This window comes from Phaethon lepturus, unplaced genomic scaffold (assembly GCF_000687285.1).
Source record: "Phaethon lepturus isolate BGI_N335 unplaced genomic scaffold, ASM68728v1 scaffold6430, whole genome shotgun sequence".
NCBI lineage: Eukaryota > Metazoa > Chordata > Aves > Phaethontiformes > Phaethontidae > Phaethon > Phaethon lepturus.
Window position 1 is genome coordinate 6085 of NW_010512490.1, and position 27059 is coordinate 33143.

At 40.1% G+C, this 27059-nt stretch overlaps 1 protein-coding gene across 1 annotated transcript; it reads left to right on the plus strand.

The window, feature by feature from the left end:
* Positions 1–471: 471 nt before the first annotated feature.
* Positions 472–25974, plus strand: TTLL12 (tubulin tyrosine ligase-like family, member 12). Its single transcript, XM_010287228.1, has 13 exons — positions 472–643; positions 2634–2832; positions 4697–4856; positions 5542–5675; positions 8845–8921; positions 17371–17487; positions 17595–17789; positions 19379–19490; positions 20335–20486; positions 20568–20649; positions 21077–21145; positions 23375–23513; positions 25456–25974. The coding sequence occupies exons 1-13, from the start codon at positions 498–500 to the stop codon at positions 25605–25607; spliced, it is 1734 nt and encodes a 577-aa protein (XP_010285530.1). The 5' UTR covers positions 472–497; the 3' UTR covers positions 25608–25974.
* Positions 25975–27059: the final 1085 nt, after the last annotated feature.

Sequence of the window (27059 nt, forward strand, 5' to 3'; positions counted from 1 at the left end):
GGGAAACATGCTGAGATTCCTTAACTGGTTTAGAATACGAATGGTAAAAGCCCTTTTTCTTCAGGGGTGTTAATGTACTTTAGTGTGGTTGTGAGGCCTGCATAATACCTGGTTTTGCAGGGCTTAAATTGTTGATTTTAGCAAAGTTGAGCAAAAATACTGTTTTCAGCTTCTAGAATTCTTTATGAGGAGATAAACTAATAGACAATCATCAGTAGACCTATTGGTAGCAAAGAAACCAACAAAGCTTCCTGCCAACGTTAACTAAAGAAACTTGGCCAAACAAACAGCTCTATTAAAATGTGAAAGAATAAATGCTGTTGTTTATTTATCTGTTAAGTTAAAAATGCTATTTTTTATCGGATTGCAGGCCAAAATTGTCTACAAGTGCCTTTAAGTGTTGCATTGTGCATGTCAGGGTACTGCCTCAACTAACTGCTTGATATTTTGTGCACTTTCAATCTCAGGTATTTGATGCTGGTGACTACTTTGGTATAATGCAAGTAGAAGAAGTGGATGAGGAGGAAGAAGGTGATGAAGAAATGGAAGAAGAATTAAAAAAGAAACCAAATCCTGGAAATGAACCTTGTTTCAAAGTTATCGTAACAAATGAGAACGGGCTTCAAGCCTCCAGTCCCAATAGGTGAGTAGTGATTTCAGAACTAGTGTTCAGTCTTTGAATAGTCTTAAACCCTAAAATGATACAGTTTGCTTTAGAACTTGTTGGATCCTATTCAGAAATTCTCTTTTCTTACAAGAAGACATAGCTACCTGTTTGAGGAAAGGTACATGCTATGAGGCACATCTTGCAAAGAGTACTAGGAGTGCAAGTATCTTAACATCATGCAGGAAGATGCTTAGAAATCAGTTTTAGTAAACTGAGGGAGAAAATAGGGAAAAGGCAACCTTGAAATGAATTCTACAGAAAGAAGACAAAAACTTTGTATCTGCAAGACTCTGTGCCCTTGGGGAAAAAAAATGAAGAAATAATTGTGACCTTCACAAATCTCAGGCCAAAGAGGCACTAAGCAGCTTCAAAGAAATGATCCATGGACTATTAAATTTCCCCTAGTTGGCTAAAATACAATTCAAGAGTGTGATCATGTGATTGCATGCTATGCATGCATATATAATTGAATACATCAAGTAGCTGTTGGCTTTCTTCAGAATCAGCTTATCTGTCATGAATATGAGACTAGTATGCAGCTGTAAAACTACGAAAAAGTTGCATAAGAAACAACTTAATGTTACCACACAGCTTTTTGTGTTCGTATTGATTTCAAATGTAGAACAGGCTATTTGTTGTATATTTCTAAGTGGCAGTGAGGTGAAGTCAACTCTGCTGCAGATCTAAACACAGTTCTGCTCAGCTCTATAAAACTTCTTCTTTTGCCAGAACTTTCATACTTTTTAGGTCTTGCGTAAACATACAAAGTCTAAAAATCCAAATTTAGCCTTGGTGAGTAAAAACAACATAGAGCATAGGTATCTGCCTTTACATGCCTGCTTTAACCTAAGTCATTGCCTTTCTAAATCTGAGAACAGAGTTAAATTATAAAGTTCAAAACAGCTCCTGTGATAATCTTAGGCTTCCTGCAGCATTCAGATGTGTGGGAATATAGGAGCAGAACACCAGCACACTTATTTGCTAACAGATTTCCAAAGAGCTTGACCTTAGCATTCTCTGGAGTCTTTAATTTTAAAATTAAATGAGGTTTCTTCTGTATGTGGAATCTGAGATACAGTAATTATTCAAGGTTACTCGGTGTACGTGACAGCTGACATGTTTTTTAACTTTCTGAAATATGGGTGGTGGGGTGGTTTTGTTTGGGGGGATGTTGGGTTGGTTTGTTTGTTTATTTGTTTTGTTGGTGTGGTTTTCTAGCAAATAGAATTCAGATTCTTCTCTGACTTGGTTCAGTAAGAGGACATAACCAAAATGTGCAGAACCTTTCTGTTTGAATAACTATGTGCTTTTTTTTAAAAATCATGCAGCCTAAACAAAGGTTAAACTTGTCAAGGGAAGCTGTGCCAGTTGTGTATGATTTTATTTTGGTTTAGATTGGTAATTCTTTTAAAACAATGCATTTTTTTGTTAAAAACAATTGGGGAAAAAAAACGTTAAAACAATCCTTTTTTTAATAGCAAATGGTACAAGCTTTTGATCAGATCTCTCCACCTAGTTTTACAGATGATGGTAAATGTCACAGCTATCAAGATTCTCGAATCCTTTTGCAAAATAATGTATTGTTTTCCTTCTTCAGGAAGGAATATCAGGTTGATGCAGTGGAGTTAATAATGATCAAAAGGGAAGAAACTCTTGTGTTCCCCACCTTTAAAAGGAACTGGGCTTACAGACTGAGTGCCCTGTTCTGTGTTTCCTCCTCATTTTCATTGAAATACTAACTAATGCACAATAAGCTTTCCAGAACAAAACTAGAGTGCAAGTTACTGCTGGAAAGTTGTTCCTAACCTGTAATGTCACAACAGGTACTCTGGGAGTGACTTTGCGGGGGCGAGAGAAGACTTTGTTACCAAACCATCTACAAAGAAATGTAGCTCTTATTCACAGGACATTTTGCTATATATGTGTAAAATTGTACGGTTGTAATGTTACCAAAATTCTCTTTAAGCATTTTCCTCATCGACCACGCCTGGACCTACCGTGTTGAACACGCCCGCCAACAGCTGCTTCACGTACCTGGTTTACTGCACAGAATGACAAATCTCATGGGAATCGACTTCCACGGAGAGATCCCAGATGAGGGCAGTATTGAGCAAGTGTTGCAGGAAATGTGGAAATACAATCAGACCTACCAGCTTTCTCAAGGGGTAAGTCTCTAAAGCCTCATTAGGATGCTAAAAAGTTCTGGCAATCCTGAGTGAAGACATTTCAATATATGGCTATTAACAAAGATATGTTTTCAATATAAAAAAGGTCCTTTATGGGCATTTCAGAATAAACTTCTACTTGGAAGGAGGGCAAATGCCATATAGGGCTAAAATGCACAGTGGCTTGCTACCAGCTTTCCCATGAGAACTTTGAGGATGGTTTTCTAGAGAGGGGAAGAGTTTGCTGCAAAAGAAAGGGGGCTAGAAGGGGGAGATCTGCTGCTATGTTATGTGGGCTTTTTCTACTCAAACTTTCTCATAGTGAAGGCATGAATCTGTCATGAATCAACTGTCTCACGTACAAGTGTGTGTTTTGGCTATGCTTGCAGTTTTCCTCACCTGTATAGTGCTTTACATACCAGGGATGTAGCTACACTGTCAAATAACTGAGCTTCCTGGTTTGTATTTGGCAGATGATTGTTTGTACTGTGTAAATGTTAGCTCACCCTCAGGTGAGAACCAGCTAGCTTCAAGAGGGAGCCTAAATGTTTCTGGGTACAGCTTACTCCAAGGGCTGCTACTTTTAGGTAGTGTGGTTAAGACCACACCAGGTTTGGTCCCTACGTAGTCCCTCAGCACTGTTCCAGCAGGTGTTGAGCCCTCAAACACCCTCAAGTACATACATGGTATTTCCGAGGGAATACAACCCTCGGGGTCTGTTAAAAACTCTTGTGTAGGGGCTGCAAGATACCTCCTAGGCTATTGTGAGTATTTTGGATTAAAGAGGAGAAAGGCAAATTCTTCAGGCCAAGCTCTATATAGAATGGGCAATCTACATAGAACAGTGTAAGCATGAGCAGCTCGCATCCCTACCTGCACAGGGGCTTGAGGTTGTTCCCTGGAGTGGTCACCTTTATCATTTAAGGTATCAGCTTAGCTCACAGTAGTATCAGGCCTGAAAAATCTCTGAGAAAGGGATTAGTTGTGACTGCTTTCTTTTTTCCTTGGGTGGTTTTTTTCTTTAAAAGGAAGATCTGAACAGTATCTCTCAATCTTTCTACCCTTTGTTTCCTATCTTGTTGTCATGGAATAGCTTGTGAGTCAGGTGGAATTATTTGTGTTACCACTTGAAAAGTGCTTTCCTGGAAGACAATTAATTCAGCCTGTAGCTGAATTTGTCTTCTATTTCCCTTTCTGGTATGGGGCTGCTTAAATATTTGGAGTCAAATCTCTGTGCATTTCTGCATCTGTAAAAGGGCAACAGTAGTGCTACCAAGCAATTTAAAGTTTATTCATTTAGGATTTTATAATAAAGTTTATTTATCCATTTATTCATTCAAGATTTTATAATGACAATTGTTGCACCATCAAACATGATTTGATGATGCAGCCTCAACACTCTTACAGACAGCTGCTGTTGCGGGGGGCAGTTCTGCTCTCATTCACTCTTAAGCTGTAAACTTCCAACTTGTCCTTGTAGTGAACTGGTTCTGATATGAACTGCAGGAAAACTAACCCTACCAGAAAAACCAAACAGCCTTCTGCTGGTTTAGTTCCCTGAACTTGCTCGTTTGGTAGAGGGGAAGTAGATCTGTTAAGCAAGAGGTCTAGCATAAGAAAGAGGATGGGACTCTGTTGCTGAGATGGGAACAGGCTGTTCTCAGCAGCAGCTGGATGCTAGGCTGCCTTAGCCTTGGAGTTGCAGGGATGGGAGTGTTACTCTGTACTTTGCATCTCCTCGCATTGTTGGCTATAGTAGGAAACAGAGAAATGGTGTAGGGGGGTGCTGCAAGCGCCTTCTGTCTTGCAGTGCTTTTCTAGCAGTTGATATGTGCAGGATGTCTCACTCTCTTTGATTGTACAGACTGCCGAGGAGAAGGTTCCTGTCTGGTACATTATGGATGAATTTGGATCACGCATTCAGCATTCAGATCAGCCTAGCTTTGCAACAGCACCTCTGTTTTATATGCCTCAACAAATAGCTTATACTGTTCTCTGGCCTTTGAGAGACCTTGAAACTGGTGGTAAGTGTGTGTCTGTAAATTGTGGGTTGTTTTTTTTTTTATTTATGCCTGCAACAGAAGATGCACCATATTCTTACAAATCACTGAGCGCTTCACAGCAGAACAAATATTTCAAGACGAAAAAGACTGCATATTTGCAGTGCAATCGAATTTAAAAGTTCTCTGTCCAATATTTCTGGTAACATAATTAATGTGAGATAAAGGCCTTCATCCATCAAAAAATGCTGTTAATGTTTTATTGACAGAGAACTTAAATCTTGCATCATTGTCTTAGTGAAACTACTGGTTCAGTCATCTGAGAGTTTAAAAAAAATTTCCTTAAAAGTCTGTATGTTTGTAGCTTTGAGTCACAAAGTCAAATACTTGAAGTTGGGAAATGCCAGGCCAGCTATTTGCTCCTGTAATCCTCATTGGGGGCCACCTTATGCTCCCATCGTGTAGAGGAGATAAGTGCCAAGCTGTCTGACTAAACTGACATAAGTCAGATTGTTTTGGACTAATTTTTGCATCTTAAATAATACCCTTTTTAATGTAGTTCTTTAATTATCTCTAGTTTTGCGTTTAAATTAAAAAAAACTGTGGTATTATTAACTGTTCAGCTGTCATTGGTGTGATGTGACATGAGGAAGATTTTCAGTGGAGAATGAAGGACAGTTCCTAGAAGGTTCTCCTTGTTTTGCTGCAGATGAAGTGACTCGTGATTATGCTTATGGGGAAACAGATCGCTTGATCAGGAAGTGTGTTTTGTTACCATGGGTGCCTAATGAAGTGTTGGATGTCAACTGTTTTACGCCAGAGCCGTCAGATGAGCATTACCAGGTATAACTTTAACAAATCTCATATTTTATCTCTTAAGAAGAGGTAATGTGTAAAAACGTTGCAGGAATTCTGATTTTGCTTCTTTTGAGACTTAAAGATTGATGTAGAGTGTAGCTGTTAACTAAAAAAAGAAAAACTAAATCATTTCAAAGAAAGCATGTTGAGACAAAAAATGTCTTACGCATCATATTTAACTGTTTAAAAACTGAAGCAACACAAATTACTTCTGATATGTTGCTTTGGTACTGTATAACTTGTTTTATACATGTGCTACAAGGTATTTCATATGAGGTACCCACCTTCCAGTTAGATATTTGAGACGTTGTCTAATAGGCTTACCGATCGGATTTATTATTTTGGCACTTAGTCAGTTGTGAATTACAGAAAGATTTATTTTAGTATCGTAGGTTATATTTTTTCAATATGGATAAAGATTTAATGTCATGGTTTAGAACCATTAAATATTGGAGCTGAGAAGTCCTTAGTTTGATGGCACTGTTACAATGTACTCTTTTGTTTTGAACTCTCCTTTCTGCTAAAGGTTTGTGATATTTCAAGGATTTGAAATTGTTGTTGTTTGGAATCTCCTTTTCATGAACCAGATCTACATGAGGTTCTTTTTTAAGAAAAATGAAGGAACCTGATGGCTATGAGGACAATGTACTGGCCATTAACAGCATCCAAAGGGCAGCTTCTAAAGAGGAATCTATACTCTACTCCAACTTATGATAGAGGATAGGCAGAAAATCCTGGATCCAGTGTGTTATTAACAATATCTAGTCAGAAATTAAGTTTCTGTCAAAGAAACATAAACATTCAAAATAGCTAGGCTGTCTTGTAACCTAAGATCAGTTGATTGGGATTTTGCATTTTTGGAAGAGGGATAGATGTACTTTGCATCCACAGATTAGGAAGAACAATGAGCCCATAGTTCATGTCTTACAGGTGTTCTCTCAGTAAAAGTGCCTGGATCTCAGAAGGCAATTTTTTGCATGTGTGTTAATTCTGTTTTGGGATCATCAGGTCAAGTTAAAGAACTGTGTGTGGCAAATGGGAAAACAGTATCCTCCTTTACCACCCCACCTTAAAAACATCTTCGCAAACATCCTTTTTTTCTTTACCGTGTCTCTGCCACTCAACTATCCAGAAGCGGTAACAGCAAGATATTGATGCTAGAACACAGCTTTCTTTTACTCTAGAATGTTCTGGTGACAGACCAGTGAAGAATAGCTTAGGGCATAGCACATCCTTAAAAGTGAGATGGCTAGAAAGAGATACCTTGTTGTTGACAGTTCCAATTCCCCTATTTTCACATAAGCAGAGCTACATGTGCAAAAAAGTACAGGCAACTTCAGAGATCTGTTTACAGGATTAATATGTGAGCCAGCAGTTCTGCAGGGAAATACAATTGTGTGAAAATGTTTCAAAATGTTTATGCAAGTCATAAAGTTTCAAAATTGTTTGCTGCTATCACTGTACAATTTCTGCAACTGCTTTACTACTATGTGCAAATAATCATTTGTTGGTAAATGGGCTGTGCTGTTGGTTTTTACTATAGCTAACGTTGTTATATTTCTTATTCTAATTTTCCTTTAAATAAACCTGAAGTCTTCAGTATTCTATTTAAATGAATCACAGAGTTGTTATAGCAATGTTGTGGCTTAACTTTTACCTGGTTTTTCTTCTGCTACCAAATTCTGATCTCCAACACAGACTACAAAGGCTGTAACTTAAATGGTACTATGGGTAATGATTGGGCAATGACTGTAGAAACTAGTGTCAGGGTAAGTGGCTTCTAATGAAGTATCTGGGATGCAAGAAGTATCTCTTGCGGGAAGAGATTTTTTGCTGTTTTGCAGCAGCTCCCTGCATTAGAGTTGCAGAAAAGCCAGTAATGAATCTGCTGGTACTGGTCTGAGAATTGTAGTCTTCTCTTAAAAGTACAGGCTCACTTCCTATTCTTAGATGACTGCAGGAATTATTTTGTATTTGTACTGTCCAATCTATTTTAGAAGGTGATAACCTAAGATCTTTGATTACATGGTGGATTTTTTTATGCTTTCCAGTTCTGTATGACTGTATTTCCTGTAACAGCCTTAAAAGTAAAGAGGTATGTCTATGGCTGGACAGACATTTCACCATTGCAACTTATGAGGACAGCCTGCAGCAGCTGGAACTTTGGGAGCTGTTGCAGAAGAGCAGATACTTTGGTTTCTCAAGAAGCACTTCTCCCATCCCAGAGTTTCTGTGAGCTGCTTCCTTTGGCAGGGTATCAGCAATGATCCAAATGTGTATTTCCTTCTATCGGTCAAAGGTGTTGTAAAAGATGGAGTGAGATTTTCAAGCATGTTTACTGCTGAAGACTACAAAAAGCCTTTTGCTCATTTTTACAGGAGCAGAATTAGGTTCCAGCCTCCTATAATTTTTTTTTAGTTATTTGTAATAAAACATCATGGCTAAGTGGTCAATCTTCTGTTTTTTTGGAAATACAGTAACTTTATCTTTTATGCATATGATCATCTGTGATTTGATACTTTGTTTAACGCTTAGGAGAAACAAGAATTTCTTAGGGTGCTTCAACAGTGTTGATAAGCCCTGGTCTTGAAGCCTTATTTCTTCTTTCTTTTTTACTAATAGCCTCTTACTTCTGTTCCCTTCCACCTCTGCTCTTCTGCTGATTTTTTTTCTGCGCAGCATATTACACAGCATAACACGTTTCTTAAAATGCAGCTTTGGTGGAATTCACTAGCACTGAAGACAACAGATTGATGAGGCATGCAGATGGACTGTGGATTTTTGCTGTGACTACAAATGCACCTGTATACATGTATTTAAATATTTATATGGAAATACGGAATTGCAGAAAATTATCTGTAAAGGTTTACAATTTGAGAAAATTTCAACAGGCTAAACTTCAACAGGCTATTGCTAATAAAACACTAGCATGAACATGCAGTTATACAGAATATTTTACCTGTAGCTTCTTAAAGATTATGTTGGTTTTTCATCACTTCTTCTATAAACCTGATTATGCACACTTTAAAATTCAGTTTGATCTAAGCTGCTGTTCATATCCGCTGAATATTGTGGAGTTTGACCTAAGGCTGCTTGTTTATTCTGCCTAGTATTAACTTTTTATGTTTGGGGTTTTTTTTGTTTGTTTTTTTAGGCTATTTTAGCAGAAAACAAGGAAAAGCTGCCCATAGCAATAAACCCACCAGCTTATGACAAAGACAAAGTTTTCAAGTACGTATCTGCAAACAAAATCCTTTCTTACCAAGATTAAGTATAATAATTGCAGTGTGCTGAGGGTGAACAACCTTTTCAGCTTTGACAGAGGCAAGTTGAAGGTGTGTTTATACGTAGCCACTTGCATAAGATACTGACTTACTAGTTGTTCTTGTTGGATTTTTTCAGAGTAAATGGATTGTCACTTACAGGATTTCTAAAAATTAACTTAGATTTTTTTTTTTTCATAAGTGTCACCTTCTGGGTGAAAGAGAAGTTGCATAATGTTGTAACTTTTCACTAAGGAGTATAACTAAAGTATTTAAGAAAGCCTAAAGACTTCTTTTCTGTATTATAGCATGTACATCCATAGGGGTCCGTGTGCTTCTGTGTGCTCTGTGAATGTAACAGACTATTTGCCTTCAGGTGAGATTGCCAAATAGGAATCTTATCAAAACGTGGAATATTTTGAATTGGATATGTGCCTTGCTACAAAAAGGGAGTGTATAGTGTGAAACTATTTCAGAAGAAAGCTGGAAGAACACTGCAAAGATAAGGGGTTTTTGTGAGCAAAAGCAGTGGCCCTGGATGGCTAGACTGCCTTATTACTGGTCTTATACCAGAAAAACAATACTATTACATAGCATGTGCTATGAGTTGCACTCCAGGGTGTTCGTGGTCTGACACTGGGATCCAGGTTCTTGCTTGCAACATTTTGCTTAAGGGTGGAGGTTAGGCTAAAATATATTTGTTAGATATACTCACACCCCTGCTTCTTGCGTTGCGGAGATTTGTTACTCAATAGGTCAACTTTACTTGAGAACATCTACTGAAAATCAAAGTCACTTTGAGTTGAGAGGCATTTGTTAACTTCCTCAGAGATAATCTAGATTTCATTATGCAATTGGAATCTCTGGTTACAAGACTCTGAGGATAAGCAAAAGCTATTTTTTCGTCTAGTGTACTTGCCTGTATTTCAGATAAGGGAGTCCAAGGTAGATGCATTCTAATAGAGAAGGAATGAAACAGTGAGGATGTTGGGAAATGTAGACTTATTTTTCACTGCTACCTCTTTATTTTGCATGTCATATTTCAGGTGAATGGCATTCACATCAAGGAGGCAGGGAGGGAAGGTGGGGGGAAACACATGCCAAATCCTTCCTGCTCTGCTTCTAAGGAATGTGATTAACACCCTGTCCACTTACTCCTAAGGGTTTTCCTCTCTTCTTTTTTATCCAGTTCCTGTCTGGAGAGGAGAAAGGAGAGCAACTTGGCCTCCACAGGAGGCCAGAAGGTCCTCCTTGTGTTCTGAATTTTATCTACTAAAGTTCCTCCAGGAGCAGGGTAGCATCTCAGGGTCCAGATGACCTAGTGGGAGTTGCAGTCTTCCAGTACTCTTTGCCTCTTTCAAAGCATTGAAGATTTTAAGGCTGTCACCATGGACAGGCAGATGGGAACGTGTGAAGCTGGGTGGATGTGTGTAGCCTGTTAATGTATATGCTCTGCCTTGTGTGTTGCCACTGTTTTAAGGGATTTAGAAGAAATTCAATGCATGAGGTTGCGAAGTTTAGAATGTGTGACAAATTCTTAGTCATCTTGTTTCCACGTAGAGCTAAGACAGAGAATGAGAAGGTGAAATAAACATTCAACCTGAATCCTGAAAAGCCAGGGAGCAAGTACATCTAATTTGATACAGCAAACTTAAAGGTTTAAGTAGGTCTTGTAGCATTGATAATAACTGCTGCCCTAGGGAGATTGTTCTGTGCAGCTGTGCTGATTGCTGGCTTGAAAAAAAAGGTGGATAAAACAACTAAATGTTTCAAAGGCAAAATGCATATGAAAAGTCTTTCCAGTTTGTGTTGGGCTTCATCATCTCTTTTTGTCTTTTTCTCTTCAGCTACATCAGTCATTTTTTAAAGATGCCCAAAGAGCTGTTAGGAGACGACAACTCTTTGTTTTGATCAGTCTTGTCAGCTGTGTGCTTTGGGAGTTGATTTTCATAACTGCTTCTTAGCGCTAAATGCTGTGTGTAAATTAAGTAACACTTAGCATGTTTTATTTGCACAATTATTCTGAATAGTATCTTCTTTAATCCCAGACTTTATAGCATTCTGTGGTGGGTTGACCCTGGCTGGACACCAAGTGCCCACCAAGCTGCTCTATCACTACCCCCCTCAGCTGCACAGGGGGGAGAAAATATATCGAAAAGCTTGTGGGTCGAGATAAGGACAAAGAGAAATCGTTCAGCAATTACCATCATGGGCAAAACAGACTTCACTTGAGGAAATTAGTTAAATTTATTACCAATCAAATCACCGTAGGGTAATAAGAAATAAAACCAAATCTTAAAACACCTTCCTCTGACCTCTCCTTTCTTCCTGGGTTTAACTTTATTCTTGAGTTCTCTACCTCCTGCACTCAAGTGGCACAGGAGACAGGGAATGGGGGCTGTGATCAGTTCATTGCACATTCTCTGCCAATCCTTCCACCTCAGGGGGAGGACTCCTCACACTCTTCCACTGCTCCAGTGTGGGGTCCCTCCCATGGGAGACAGTCCTCCACAAACGTCTCCAGTGTGGATCCTTCCCACAGGTTGCAGTTCTTCACAGACTGCTCCAGTGTAGGTCCCCCATGGGGTCACAAGTCCTGCCAGCAAACCTGTTCCAGTGTGGGCTCCTCTCTCCACGGGTCCACAGGTCCTGCCAGAAGCCTTCTCCAGCCCAGGCTTCCCAGTGGGGTCACAGCCTCCTTTGGGCATATCCACCTGCTCTGGCATGGGATCCTCTATGGGCTGCAGGTGGATACCTGCTCGAGTGTGGAGCGCCATGGACTGCAGGGAAACAGCCTGCCTCACCATGGTCTTCACCATGGGCTGCAGGGGAATCTCTGCTCTGGTGCCCGGAGCACCTCCTCCCCCTCCTTCACCAACCTTGGTGTCTGCAGAGCTGTTTCTTTCACACATTCTCACTCCTCTCTCCAGCTGCAATTGCTCAGGTGTTTGGGTTTTTTTCCCCTTCTTAAATGTGTTATCAGAGAGGTGCTACCACTGTCATTGATGGGCTCAGCCTTGGTCCATCTTGGAGCCAGCTGGTATGGACTATTGGACATTGGGGAGGCTTCTAGCAGCTTCTGACAGAAGCCATGCCTGTAGCCCCCCCTGCTTCCAAAACCTTGCCACACAAACCCAATACACATCCCTACTGGGACTTCTGTATGACAAGAGGAGGAGAAAAAAATTCAAGAAGTATGATTAGCTGGCTTCAGTATTTCAGTGTCATTGATACCAGCATGAAAGGTCCAAAATAGGTTGGCTAATACCACAGTATTGCAGCGTAGAGGTTCTGTCATCTATCAAACCCAGAACAGGACTTGGTTTCTTATCTGTCTGTATTTTTACATATATGTGAGGACATGTATTACCAGAGTAGACATTGGAATGTGTACCAACTTATTTAACTAAAACCAAGGGAATACCACAGAAGATCCTATGTACTCCTTAGATAACAACAGAAGAATTGCCCAGTAGTTGTCAGGTGCCTGCCCTTTATAGTCTGTGCTCTTCAGTGCAGAGGTCAGATTTTTTTTCAGGTGTATGCATTAATACTGGATATACTAAAGTACTTAGGGGAATCTGACTGTAAACTCAGTGATAGGTGTTGGCAGTGAAATACATTAATTTTATCTGGTGTTTTTCTGAAATCTTCATTCTCGAAATTAAATCATGTGCCTTCCAAAGCCTTTGACTGTCCCAAGACTTTTATGATAAGAGGACTGCGTAGAGAATGGATGGAATAACTTTAAAACTTGGAACAGCTGTAATGGCTTTATTTTCCCCCTAAACTTAACCTCAATCAGCTTATTTCAATGGTCTTCTTGCACTTAGCAAAGATAGATTGAGCTCTTCTGTTTCTTCTGTGCTGCATTTTTGTGTTCTATAAGCAAGTCTTGGGATACATAATCCAGAGTGCTCTGGCACATGGATTTCTTAGCAAGACTTCAAGATTAAGAAAGCAGACTATTGCTAATGTGATAGCAACTCTGTGAAATCTTGTGTATAGCTGTAAGCTGCTGGAAAAAAAAAAAACTCTTTAATCATCTTTGATAGTGGTATCTTCTATAACATACAGTTATCTTCTGCATATCTATAAAGGCAGCTCAGTGTTGTAGTGGGAAATTTTGGAAGAGAAGTATTCGTTTTTTAGGAAGGGGGTTCTTTGTTTTTAATACTTAATTGTGGGGGGCAGGGAGAGAGTACCAGAATTTTTCTTTAAGCCTGCTGTTCCAAGTGACTGAATGCAGGTCACTACTTGCATTTCTGTGTGGTGTAGAGCATTTAAGTGAATTAATACTGGGGGGAAATGTGTTTTTGGATGTGCAAGAGGAGGTGACTCATCTCAGCTGAATCCCCAATTTGTATAAAGAACACCCTGCTCTTCAGCTGACAAAAGTAGCTGGTCCCCAGCCAGCAGTGGGAGTTTATTACTAAATTATGTATTTGGAAACATGGAATAAAGGGGGTGGGCTCTGACTGATTAAATTATGTCTAGGGCATAATGTATGATAAGCATTATTAGAGTTATCAGATGCTGACAGCCTCTCCAGGTGTCCTTCCATGCTGTGTAAGGCCAAATGCCTTGACCGTAGGCCTTTGTTACTAGCAGCATTTTTCATACCATTGCCTCTTTCTGACTGGAATAACAGAGCTTGCCACAGGGGTTATGTTTTTGTTTGGCTTTGAGCACTGATTAATCCATTTTAATACCTTAGGTTGTAGTTCAGCCTCTCTGAGTGAGGAAGAATTGTGAGAACCATCATCAGGTGTTGATGAACCAGAGGTTTCAAAGGTATTTGCTGTAACTGCAAATGGAGGGGAAAAGAAGCCTTATTCTTTTGACTCGCAAAGATCCCAGACTGAGTTGCTTCCACTAATTTCAGTAAAAACCTTTACCTATAAGTGTGTTCAAGGTCTCTGGTAGTTCATATGCAAAGGAGTCTTATAGAATCATAGACTGGTTTGGGTTGGAAGGGACCTTTAAAGGTCATCTAGTTCCAACCCCCCTGCCATGGGCAGGGACACTTTCCACTAGACCAGGTTGCTCAGATCCCCATCCAGCCTGTCCTTGAACACTTCTAGGAATGGAGCATCCACAACTTCTCTGGGCAACCTGTTCCAATGCCTCACCATCCTCATAGTGAAGAACTTGTTCTTTATATCTAATCTAAATGTACCTTCTTTAAGTTTAAAACCATTACCCCTTTGTCCTATCACTACATGCCCTTGTAAAAAGTCCCTCTCCAGGTTTCTTATAAGCCCCCTTTAAGTACTGAAAGGCTCCAGTAAGGTCTTCCCTAGAGCCTTCTCTTCTCCAGACTGAACAACCCCAAGTCTCTCCAGCCTGTGTTCCATCCTTCTGATAATTTTTGTGGACCTCTCCAACAGGTCCATGTCTTTCCTGTGCTGAGGGCTCCAGAGCTGGGCACAGGACTCCAGGTGGGGTCTCACCAGAGCAGAGTAGAGGGACAGAATCACCTCCCTTGACCTGCTGGCCATGCTGCTTTGGATGCAGCCCAGGATAGGGCTAGCTTTCTGGGCTGCAAGCGCACATTGCCAGGTCATGTTGAGCTGCTCATCAGCCAGTACCCCCAAGTCTTCCTCGTCGGGGCTGCTTTCAGTTCTTTTTCCTTCCAGCCTGTATTGATACCAGTGTTGCCTCAGCCTAGGTGCAGGACCCTGCATTTGGCCTTGTTAAACTTCATGAGGTTTGTACAGGCCCATCTCTTAAGTCTGTCATGGTCCATCTGGATGGCATCCCTTCCCTCCAGCATGTCAGCTGTACCACACAGCTTGGTGTCATGCAAACTTTCTGAGGGTTCACTCAATCCCACTGTCCAATGTCACTGACAAAGATGTTAAACAGCACCAATACTGAGCCCTGAGGAATGTCATTTGTCACTGGTCTCCACTTGGACATTGAGCTGTTGACTGCAACTCTTTGAGAGTGACCATCCAGCCAATTCCTTATCAACTGAGTGGTCCATCCATCAAATCCATGTGCCTCCAATTTACAAACAAGGTTGTCGTGCAGGATGGTGTCAAATGCTTTGCACAAGTCCAGGTAGATGATGTCAGTTGCTCTTCCCTTATCCACCAATGCTGTAACCACATTGTAGAAGGCCACCAAACTTGTCAGGCATGATCTGCCCTTACTGAAGCTATGTTGTCTGTCACCAGTCACCTCCTTATCTTCCATGTGCCTTAGCATAGTTTCTAGGAGGATCTCCTCTATCTGTGACTCTTCATAGCTCTAGTGTAACATTAATTTTGAACTGAGGTGTCACTTCTGTCCTGGAGAAAGCAACTGTAACTGGGCTGTTTTGGCAGATAACTAACCAAATGATTGTACAGCCTTAGTGCAACTCTAACCATGGCTCTACTCCAAATACATAACATTATACAAGTTTTATTCAACCACATAGCTTTTCAGAATGAGCATACCAAACTCTATACTTGACTATACTTTGACCCTTTTTCCTGAGCTGGAAACCAGACACTGCTGACACAGTCTGGAGTGGAAACTGGGAATCGTGGGGGATAGCATTCCAGCGCTCTGCCAGAAAAAATTGTACAATATGTTGGCAAAATATTTCCATACCATGCTGTCGGGACTTAATCACAAGAAGGAAAAAAAAAATCAACTATTGCTGCACCCATTTATTGAGTGGTTCTAACAAGCAGAATAGGTCTGTTGTGTAGATCTGATGATCTTCTTGCTACTAAGGCCTGTTAGGTAGGTTTGGATCCAGCTGCACAGGACCGGTATCTTTGTGGGATGATAACTTGTATTGTAGAGTGTGTTTGTAAGGGACTGATTTGGGACTGTATGAGCAACTTAAATTCTAGTATTTCTCGTGTTGTATATGTTGTTTTGTGTGGGGATGTTGGATGCTTCAAGACTTTGTTACAGCATTATAAGACCTTTTATCTTCAGATCACCACTTAGAATCCCTTTTGCTTCAGCAACAACTAAAAGTTGCTCCAAACCAGTGCATACTTGGATAGCTTGTATATGGTTTGGTGGAACTTGTACTGGGTTCTGTATCAAATTTGCCATTGTACTTTCCCCTAGTGTGCAGACTTAAACGGAGAAGCTGAGAAGCCACATATTGCAGAAAGAAATGCAGCGGGGCTGTGTGAAGATGCTAACTTTGCTCTGTTGCAACAGTGGGGAAAGACTGATGACTTCTTTCAATGGGGATGCCAGGTTGACTCTCTTCATCTACAGTGAAGTCACCTCTCTTAGTCTTAGGCTCCAGCATAAATAGTATAACTGTCGTAGTATGTCACACATGGAGCTATGCAAAACATCTTACATGCTTTTCTTTTTAAAGAATATATTTCCCCCTGTGAGTGGGCTGTTTTTACAGTTCACCGTTTCACAGAAGCCTCTCTCGGGAGTATATCTTCCAATTGGCTAGTAGCAGAGGAGGAGAGGGAAGTTTCACAACTGCTAAGAATAGGTCTGGAGAGGAGAAAGAATATAGTGGTTTCTCATTAAAAAAAATAGCGGTTACTTAGTCTGTTTAAATGTTCACTTACTGTGAGAACTGTTTTTCTATGTCAGCCACTCTTTCTGAGTCATCATGCTGAATTGTGAATTGTGACCTCACCTTAAGCTGTAAAAGAATGAAATTACACTATATTGCTATCTGCTTATTTTAGCATGTCAGATAGTCAAGTCAGTTACTGAAGCGCAAGCTGGTTTTATTTGAGATGTTTTATTTAGGGTTAAATCCTAAGATATGCAACATCTTGCCTCAGTCAGTGTTCTGTAATGTGCATCAGATTTGTATTGGGTTTTTGGTGTGTTTTTTTGTGGAGTGGGAGGGGATTTATATTAACCCTGAAGTTGCATGTATTCCCTGCACACACATAGTGTACATACTTTCATATGTTTTGATTGTTTGGAAATGTCTGTGTGTGTAAAGTTTTGAACAAATTAAAATAGTCTTCTGAAGCTACTGAGTTAAACTGACCACATTTCCTGTGAATTTCTTTCTTGTGGATTGGCAGCAGGTTGATTTTTAGGGCTCTTCCAGCAATGGAGGCATTTACAAGGTTTCTCTTGCTCAGGGACTCTTTCATGTAGGATATTGAATTCATGTTAATGCCTCACTGTTAGGGGCTTTGTCACCGTCTTCTGGAATGCTATTTTTGTGAAAGTTGTAGGAGCTAAATTATCTTTAAGATTTCTGTCTCAAAACACTTTTTTTTTTTTAAATCTATCCCTTTTCAATTTAGAACTTTTTGTCGGTTGAGAATAGATTGTCACAGATAGTGTGTATTGGTAAAGCATAATTCTTGTAGAAAGCCAAGCTTTTAAAACTTTTTTTTTGTGTTTAAGCAAGAGTTGATTGGTTTCAGAAACTAAACTGACATTTTTCTTCATATGCCTTTTTCTTCTTCTAGGGTTTTCACAGATATTCAGCAAGTCCTCAACAACCTGACACATCCCCGTTTTGCATTCACAGACAACGAGGGAGAAGCAGACATCCTCTACAACTTCTCACACTTCAAAGATTATAGGTTGCAATTGTTCCGCTGATAATATAAATTGTTTTGTTGCTATAAAGACTGTTCCCAAAGGCCTCCCCAACCTTCCTCCTTCACTCAACAAAAACTCTGTTTTGTAGGAAGCTAAGTGAGGAAAGGCCTGAGGTAATGCTGAATCAGTTCCCATGTGAAAACCTCCTGACTGTCAAAGACTGCCTGGCGTCCATCTCTAGACGAGCTGGAGGACCAGATGGGCCAAGATGGTTGCCTCGTACTTTTAACCTCCAAACAGAATTGCCTCAGTTCATCAGCTACTTTCAGCAACGCGACAGAAGGTGGTTTGTGTTTCTGCTTCCTTATGTTTTGTGCTTTTTTGATACCACTTTCCTCAAAGACCAGTAGCCTGCATTTTGGGCTTGGCAGCTGTTACACCACCATGAATTTGCTCTTGCTGCGTTCATGTTCAAGTGAATTTTACTTGGAAAGTATGAGTTTTTTAGGTATTTTCTTTAATGTAAGAGTAGTTAAGGAGTGCATTTTGAAACACAGAAACTTTGCCATAATTTGAATATGGATTTGAAGCTCTTGCTTTTTGTCTAGTCAAGATCTTACCTCTTACGATTTACAGATATGCAAAGGATCAAGATGTGTTTGCAATAAATTTTGGGTTTTTTTCCAGGGGACCAGTAGCAGTCTTTCTTACACTTAAGCCAGAGTGAAGAATGTTTAAAGTACTTTGGTTCTGTAAGGTTGTGAAAGTAAAATTCAGTTTTAGTGTTAGCCTAAAGCAGTTGTGGAGCTTTTGGGTTTTAAATCCACACTCCTACTGCTGCTGCATCTGCCTTGGAGTGGATGGAAACTAAGATTTTCTTTTGGAAAGAAAGCATTAGGTATTGCTAGTGGAATAACTTCCTATGCCTGGCATGGAGTCTTGTGGTTGAAAGGTGGCTTCTTTGGTGATGCTTGCTTATGGGGCCACCTGCCAGGCATTCCATTCGGCCGTTCTTTGCTCTGTATAGTCTGTTATTGACTGGCATAACCAGGAGAGAGCACTCCTTTCATGTATCCCTAACTGTTTGGTTTTTTAATTCCTTTTTAATACCAAGGATTGACGTTGAATGCAGTGTGTATATAGGGAATGCGAAGGAGGGGATAGGAAGTTTCAAACAAACAAAACATCCTCTTTTAAGTTAACACCACTAACTGCAGCTCAGTTTATGCTGTTTATCATGAAGCTCAAGAAGTTTCTCAGGATGCTTTAATAGATTGAGGAAGAGAGGACATCAAGTCTTCTTACCCTGCCCTTACTCAGAAAGATGCATTGAAAGACTAGCATGTTGCCTATTTTCCTCAAAGATATTTCAAAGAATTTTGCCCCTTGTGGTGACTAGTTACTAGAAAGCAAGAAGGTGGTGGTGTGCTTTCATTTTCTTGCAACATGAACTGTTGAGATACTGTGTGATTTCTTCCCAAAGAGACAAGTTATGGTGTCATTTAATGTGAATGATTTGGGGGTATTGTTAGGGAATCAACTTAGAAAATTGCATGATACCCTGCCAGAATGTTCTCGGACTCCTGGCAGATGATTTCGCACTATGACCTGTTCTGTCCTGTAGCTGTGGCGTTTTCCCCTTTTGAAGCAGTCAGATGTAGAAGAAGGAAATAAACAGTGAGAGGATGCTAGGCCCTAACTGAAAAGGTCAGTGAAAGCTACCGCTCCCTTTTCTCCCCTTTATGTCTAAGGCCTACTGCTCCCAGCATCGGTCAAAAGTCCTTAGTTCTTGCACTGTAGCCCACAGCTCTATGAAGTATTTATACAGGGGAGTACATAGATTGGTTCAAGTGGATGTTCAGACAGATGAATGAGGTCGATACTTACAGGCGTTGGCTTCTCTCTCTTTTTTTCTCTCTCTCTCTCTCTCAGAGGAGAAGACAATCACTGGATATGCAAACCATGGAACTTGGCCAGAAGCCTGGATACCCACATCACCAAGAGCCTTAACAACATCATCAGGCATAGGGAAAGCAGCCCAAAGGTTAGAGAGCATGGTTTTGAATGTGATTTAAAGGCGGGAGCTGAAAAAACTGCTTTGTAGAAGGAGGTCTAAAATACAAAGAAGGAAATTTATTTTCTTCAAAATTCATATGCTGGCCATAAACATACAGTTTCAATCAATTCAGAATTGATTGAGATTCAGATTGTTCAGCTCCATGTGTTGCAGTGATTAACTCAAAGAGTCTGGTGTTTTCTTATTTAAAAAATAAAACTTGCCTTGACAGTAATGAATACTGCAGTGTGGTGCTGGTTTAACGCTGATCCCCAGACTGGCAGATGAACACACACTAGCTATAGTTAACATTGGTCATAAATTTTGGAAGATTATTGCTTCTCTCCCCTGGTTGATCGTTATTGCTGATCCTCAGCTCTGCTCAGTGGCACAAAGTACCATGTGTGCCAACAATATATGAATCATGGAGCTTTTTACAGGGAGCCTGCAATATCAGTCATATGTCAGTGTCACTTCAGCTTTATTTCTGTTGCTGTGTGGACTGCATCTATTTTCTGGAATGGAGAAGTGCACAAAGAATTGCTTCACATTTCTAGTTCAAAACAAGAAGGTCACTGAAATTATAAATAAAATTAATTTTATTATTTTTAAAAATGAGTACGTTCTGGCCTCCCACTTTCCCCACCCGGATGTCAAAGAGTTTGGTAACAGGTACCTATTTGCATAACAACATTGTGTATCAGTGCACATTTCTAAAGAAAAACTGAAATCCATACAAGGATACCTTAAATCATTGAGATCACAAAGAGTGACACTTTGGTTTCATTTCAGTTGAATTATATTTACTGTGAGCGTGTTTGCTTTGTTGCAGGTAGTGTGCAAATATATTGAGAATCCAGTCTTGTTTCACCGAGAAGATGTGGGGATGGTTAAATTTGACATCCGTTATGTTGTATTGCTGCGGTCCATAAAGCCACTCAAGCTGTATATCTATGATGTATTCTGGCTGCGCTTTTCAAATCGGTAATCACGTTCTCATTACTGTGGAGGGGCTTAGAATTAAATCTGATACCTTGGAAACTAAGTAATTGTTTTATTCCCTAGGGCGTTTTCGCTTGATGACTTGGATGACTATGAGAAGCATTTCACAGTCATGAATTATGCCCCCGGTGTAACATTAAAACAGGTAAGCAAACAGTCCAAAACATTCCCTCGCCTTTCCGTTGATAGAAAATCTTCCAATGTCTCCTTTGTGACTGTTGCCAAATAACCTATTTCACGTCCACTTAAAGAAGCAGTGTGTTGAAAGTACCCTAAGTCCTAAGCAATTATTTTCCTAGACTCTTCCTCCTCCTTCCTCCTTCCCCCTAATCATCTGTGAATCAGTAAAAGAGTTATTAAAATGGCAGCTAATCATTGTCAAAGACGTTGGTGTGATATTTTATAACAAGAAATACTGCAACAAGGAAGGTGTTCAGGAACTGTCTAATTTGTTAGTTCTCTACCTGGGTTTGTATGAATGGCAAAAAGTATTTGATGTTCCATTCTCTTGTTACCTGACTGCTCATTCATTCCCAACCAAAACAGTCTTTGATGTTGCTAAACTGTTTTAGGTACACTGTGAAGAATTTATTCCTCTGTTTGAAAAACAATATCCTGAATATCCTTGGACAACAGTACAAGTAAGTCAGCAATTCTTCTTTTTCATGTAAACGTTCATGGATCTTTTTTCACTCAGCAAACTAGCTTTCCCAAAAGTGTGGGGTTTTTTTCTCCTAAGACATACTTCATGTGTCCATGTTCCACAAAGGACAGCAAATGTTAACCTTTATTTTAGAAGCATTTATTAACTTAGCAAAATTCCCCCTCACATTTTGTTGTTAGCATTTGAGAATTTTATTTCGTGATTACACGATGACAATTCTTTGTATTAGACTAGTAATAGAGCCAGCCCTGACTACCCTCAGGATCCTGGGAGCAGGATCTTTTTTCTTGTAGGTTTTATCTTTTTTGCAGAAGGTTGCCAGCAATCTAAGCCCATGGTTGTGAAGACTTAATATTTCATGCAAAAAGGCAGGGAAGTCCAGAATATAGTGTGCTAATCACTACAGATGTTGCTCACATGACTGTGGAAATGTTGTTTTCAAAGCCTTCACTACTCTTCAGTAGAATATTAACTCTGATCCTGAAAAGTTGAACCACTGAAGTATTCAGGCTCTGGCTTCCTTTGTTCCAAAAGGCTTTACAAGATAAGGAGCTGTCAGGACAAGTAGGGAACGAACGTAAACAGGGAATTACAGTAATTTCAGTGAAATGGCATCACAGGTTTTGATTTATCTATTTTAAGTAGAGCTGTAGGTCTAGATCTCCCCATACACATTCATGTTTGCTTCCTGTGCAGCGCACTGAAGTTCACTCATAAGATAAGGATGTGCCTGGCTGTGCCCAAGTGGCTGATAGAAATACGCACTGCCCCTGCTCCACAGGTACTGTGCTTGAAGGTTACACTACCAAATTGGATGGTGCGGAGGCTGCATTTGTATTCTGGAACATATTTAAAAGAAAACAAGTTAGGTTGGTCTTCTCTTTTTTTCCTTAAAGATCTCTCCTCCACCAATATATCATCTCTGAGCTAGTAAGTTAGAACCCCTCCTTGTTAAATTAAATCTTGCCTTTGAGACTGCAGTGCAGAATTGCCAGCTGCTGCCCCAGCTTTTCTGTGTTAGCGAGCTGGCCAGAGCACTGTCTCTGGTCATTGCATTAATGACTTTTCACAAGAAAACAGATGGTTCCCTAATACTGGGCCATCTTTTATCTGTGAAGAGGAAGCTCCAAATACTATAGTTCCATAAAACACGGAGGAAGGCAGATGAGGGCCTTCTTACTGATTTTTTTGCCTGTAATTCATGCTTGAAAGAAAAAGCTGAATTGTGAAGAGATGGTTCAGAAACGTGCACAAAACTGAATTGTTGCATTCTTCTATATTTATCAGGAGCTAGAAGATGCAGAATGAACGGTAGCTGAGGATTGATATGTGCATATGCTTTCAAAAGTGAATAAATTATCGAACTGTGGGTTGATTTCCATACATGAATTTACATCAGTTTTAATTAGAACCTCATATGCCATCAATGATACTCAGAGTATGACGGGTTTTGCAGCATTAAGTTTAAAGTAGTCTGGAAGAGACTACAAGGAGTGAAAAGAGAGACGTCAGAATACATATTGTAGGTTTTGTAGGTTACCCAAAGTAGTACTGCGTGCAGAATAGGAAGTATTACACCGTCTTTTCATTTGCAGAAGGAATGGTTCACTGCAGTATAAACTCAATACTAAAATTCACATCTGTATGTTCTTTCAGTTTTATTTCACTTTCACATTGGTTATATGGTTGTTCCTCAAAATACCAGTGTAGTATGTACTTTAAATGTCCATGTCCCCACTACCCTTTTTAGAGGAGTGTTAGTGGGTACAAGATTTTTCATTGCAGAACAAAACAAAATGAAGCTAGAATACAACTTAATAGGCAGGAAAAAGTCAGAACTTCACAGCTGTACTGCTGGTGTTCACAGAACTCTCCTGGGTTTTCTTTTTCCTCTCCTCTACACGAGTGCAATAATGCCTGAGAAATTTGTTAACTCTTATATTATATACCCTATTTTCAGGATTTCCATAGCACTGTTTTACTCCCCAGAAAAGTCCATGGATAGTGCCTGGTGCTCAGTGCTTTCATTGTGTTGTCATTACGTCTAAATGCACATTTTGAAGCTAATACTGTGCAGATTTTCATCTGTTGGCTAGTGTAATTTATACAAACCCTTTAAAAAGCTGTATGAAATAAGTGATTAAAAACATGTTTATTGTTTTTATGGAACCCCACTTCTCATTCAGAGACCTTTTTCTGTTATTAGGCAACTATTTTTAAGGCATTTGCTGAATTGTTCCAAGTCGCTTCAGCTAAACCTGCACCTCTTGGCATCTGTGATTATCCATCATCAAGAGCGATATATGCCATTGACTTGATGCTTAAATGGGATACCAGCAGAGATGGTGAGGAGCTAAATTCTTTGAGTGTTGAATTCTCCATATTTGTGGACCTTTTCAGAAATTTATTTCTTCTGTCTGAACTCTTACTGTTTTTCAAGCAGTGTGAGGTGCACGCTCTATGCCTCCCACTGACATCAAAGCATATCTGGAGTTGCTGATCTGTGGGGTTAGGATCTGCCATGCTGGTTAACAGTAACGATGGGGGAGCTGTTAACTGTGCTTGGCTGAGTCCTTGCTTCCCTTGTGCCCCTGCTACTGCCATTCTCTTAAAAAAACAAAAACAAAAACAAAAACAAAAACCCCACACACAAACAAAAAAACCCAAACAAAAACCACACACACAAAAAAACAACTGTACACTAATCACTCTGACAGCAGCAAGGTTTCGTTCCAATTTATGGTGAGAGAATGTCTGAAATACCTGTCTCTTTATGAAAACCTTAAGAGTCATCTTACTATGTGTGGCTTCTAGGCTTGGCCCAGTGTCTTAATACACAGTTACATATTAAAGCAGGGAAGGGACCACATGCACCATTTCAGTGCTATTGATGTCCTCAGGACCGTCACTCAGTTGTTGCCAAGTCTGCATGTATGTGAAGCTGCTTCATGTGACTAGCAGCATGGCTAATGACTACTTGGAGCCTTTCTTCCAGCCAGTTTGTGGAGGACTGGTAGCAAAATTTGCCAAACAGAATGAATTCTTTATTATCTCCCCAGGAGGCTCAAAAATGTTCTGTAAGCATGCACAACCTAGACACATGTCTCTTCTAGGTAGAAAAGCAGCAGAGGCACCAACACAAAAAAGACTGCTGGGGGAGTATTAAACATAACTCAGTGTACTCTTGTCTTGTGACATTGTGGTCCCCGGGACACAGGAAAGATTCACTGCTAGTGCCCAGGTTTGCTGGAGGAGTGATTAGATGCTGTATGTTGGGTGGGTGCTTCTAGCCCAGTCCTGCAGTGGCTGATCTGTAAATATTGAATCATTTTCATGGGGTGAGATGCTTGAGCAACAGGAGGTGCACAATTGAACCTTTCCTGTTCAGATCAGGTGGAGCAAGGGGACATGAATACGTCCATGTTGAATGCTCTTTCAGCTGTCCCAGAGTTGTCTTGAATGGGAGAAGCAAAGCAACTCACTGTTATTACTAGCTCAAGCAAAACTACTGTAGTGAAAGGACCAACCTCACATTACAGCCCCAGCTGAACTGCATAGGTCCCTAGCCTTTTGAAGATGTGGGTGTGAAAGTCATGGCTGCAATGCTGTAGGCAGCCTGTGGACAAATGGTTTAGTTGCTTCTGTGCAGAGCAGAGATGATGCCTATGCATCAGAAGCTTGTACCCTCACTTACGATCTCAACATCAGGTAGGCAATAAAATCCTTTTGTTTCTCTTTACACAGAATATATTTGATTCTGAACTGTACTGATGAAGTTTTAAGAGAAAATTAAACTTCCTGACTTCCTTCTAGGAGTGAGGTGAAGTGGCAGGTGGGAGTGGCTGGAGCGTAAAGAAACGGGACTGCTAGAACTAGAAAGGTAGATACCCAAGAGCTTTAAGAACGGAAGGTTTGTACCAAAACATGAAAGGAGAAGCAGAGTTTTCTGGAAGATGTTTCAGACTCTCAAGCAAGACAGCTATATCAGGGAGATCCTATTAAATTGCTGCAAGTTCTCATTCTAAATGAAGCATTGGATTAGCACAGTGATTGCAGAACCTGTTGGATAATCATCCTCTGGATAATGATGATAGTACAGACCTCTGTCCCTCCAAAAAAAACCCCCAAACCCACTGAAATAAAAGCATCCTACCAGCTTGCCAGCTTGGGTCATAAAAGATAGCTTTTTCCAGTCATTTTCTATGATCTCTGGTTTAAAGACAGGTAGTGATTCAGGATCTCTGTAGAGCTTATATTAAGAAGCAATGTTTGTGTTCCGCTTTACAGGGAAAAGAATTATGCAGCCTCAGATCCTGGAGGTGAACTTTAATCCTGATTGTGATAGAGCCTGCAAATACCACCCTACCTTTTTTAATGATGTCTTCAGTACCCTATTTCTGGATGAAACAGACAGCTGCCATGTGACATGCATTGTCTAGCCACAGGAGGCTTGACTATTGATTTCCTTCCCAGATATGCTTAACAGCAAGATTTATATTTCAGTTCTATGAGCTGCTGATGCAACTATTTTCCTATACTGGTAACCCAGAAAAAAAATCCGTATCAGAAGAGTATGCATATACCATATACTGTGTTGATAATAATTTTGTCTGCATTTTCCTTGTCTTGCTTAGTTCTATAAATCATCAGTTTGTGTTGACCAAATGTCTTGTTTATTGAATATGGGAGACCTCAAAATAGGACAGTAACTGGAGCAATTTACTTGTTTTGCAGGTAGCCTGCTTGCTTGCTTGCTGGGAAACATTGCACAGGTTCCCCATGTCAACATTAAAACTATAATTTACTGAAAAATGTTGGAGTTTGTATATCTCTTTCTTCTCCCTATGTTATTTAAAGACCTAAAATGTTCTGGTGGGAAAATAATACGGCACTTCAGTGCCATGAATACTAGGGTAGTGAGTTTCAAGATTTGATGGCTTTTCCCATTTTTCTTACTTAGAAAAGACAAACATAAAATACAACCCTGTACTGTTGGCTGTCATCCTTAGCCTGCCCCTTAAAGAAACTAGATTTTTTGAGAAGGTGTCATGTAGAAAGTGAGAAGGATGCGATGTCTAGAGTAGCACAGGAAAGCAGAAGAAGCCTGAAGGAATGGAAGGGATCTGGGAAACTCTGCTAGAAGCCCAAGCAGTCTTTGGACTTCTAAGTTTAGGGCCTCAGATAGAGGTATTTGAGAGTGGGGTGTCAGTTTGAAATAAATCATTCCTAATCTCTCCTCCCCCCTCACATCAGGGTCACTGGCTGAAATTTAGCAATTTTAGGCTGTATTTATGTTGCTTTGTATGTATGTACAAGTTGCAAAAATTCTGCTGTCCATCATGAAGCATGTATTATGTGGGTAGTGGTTTTTTTAAGCTAGTTGCAGCAATCAAGATCTGCTTGAGAGCCAAGTACGGTTATAAAATTGTATAAATGTTCTAAACTTTGCTTCAAGCTTTGCAAATACACAACTTGTTATCCCTCATGATCAGGGAGGGAGAGGGATATGTTAGGCTATTTCAGGCTCGTCTGCAGAAACCTACTTCTTTCCATTGACTGGAACATAGGCTGGAGAAATAAACCATCTGTGTCTTATGAAAATTCAGTCACTGCACAGGCGGGGCAGAAGGGAGAGCTGGATTGCACAGCCAGAAGTGGTGCCGATAGCTGTATTGGTCTCCTGCTCATGAGTCAGAACTTTTTAGGACTCCTTACTTAGATGTGATCGAAGAAACATAGTGAAGTGCTTAACATAGATGGTGTGACTACTTCCGATGCTGGGAAAAAGTTTGTCTGTGATACAGAATATAGTAACGAGTGCTTGAGACTGACCGTAAGGGGACGTGCAGTGCTGCTCAGCAGATGTATTTTGTCACTTGTAGGAGAGCAAA

Coding starts and splice junctions, on each gene's coding strand:
- TTLL12 (XM_010287228.1), top strand. CDS start 498: ATGCAAGTAGAAGAAGTGGATGAGGAGGAAGAAGGTGATGAAGAAATG. Junction 8,922..17,370: donor GACAAAGACAAAGTTTTCAA/GTACGTATCTGC, acceptor TTCTTCTTCTAG/GGTTTTCACAGATATTCAGC. Junction 20,487..20,567: donor TGGCTGCGCTTTTCAAATCG/GTAATCACGTTC, acceptor TTTATTCCCTAG/GGCGTTTTCGCTTGATGACT.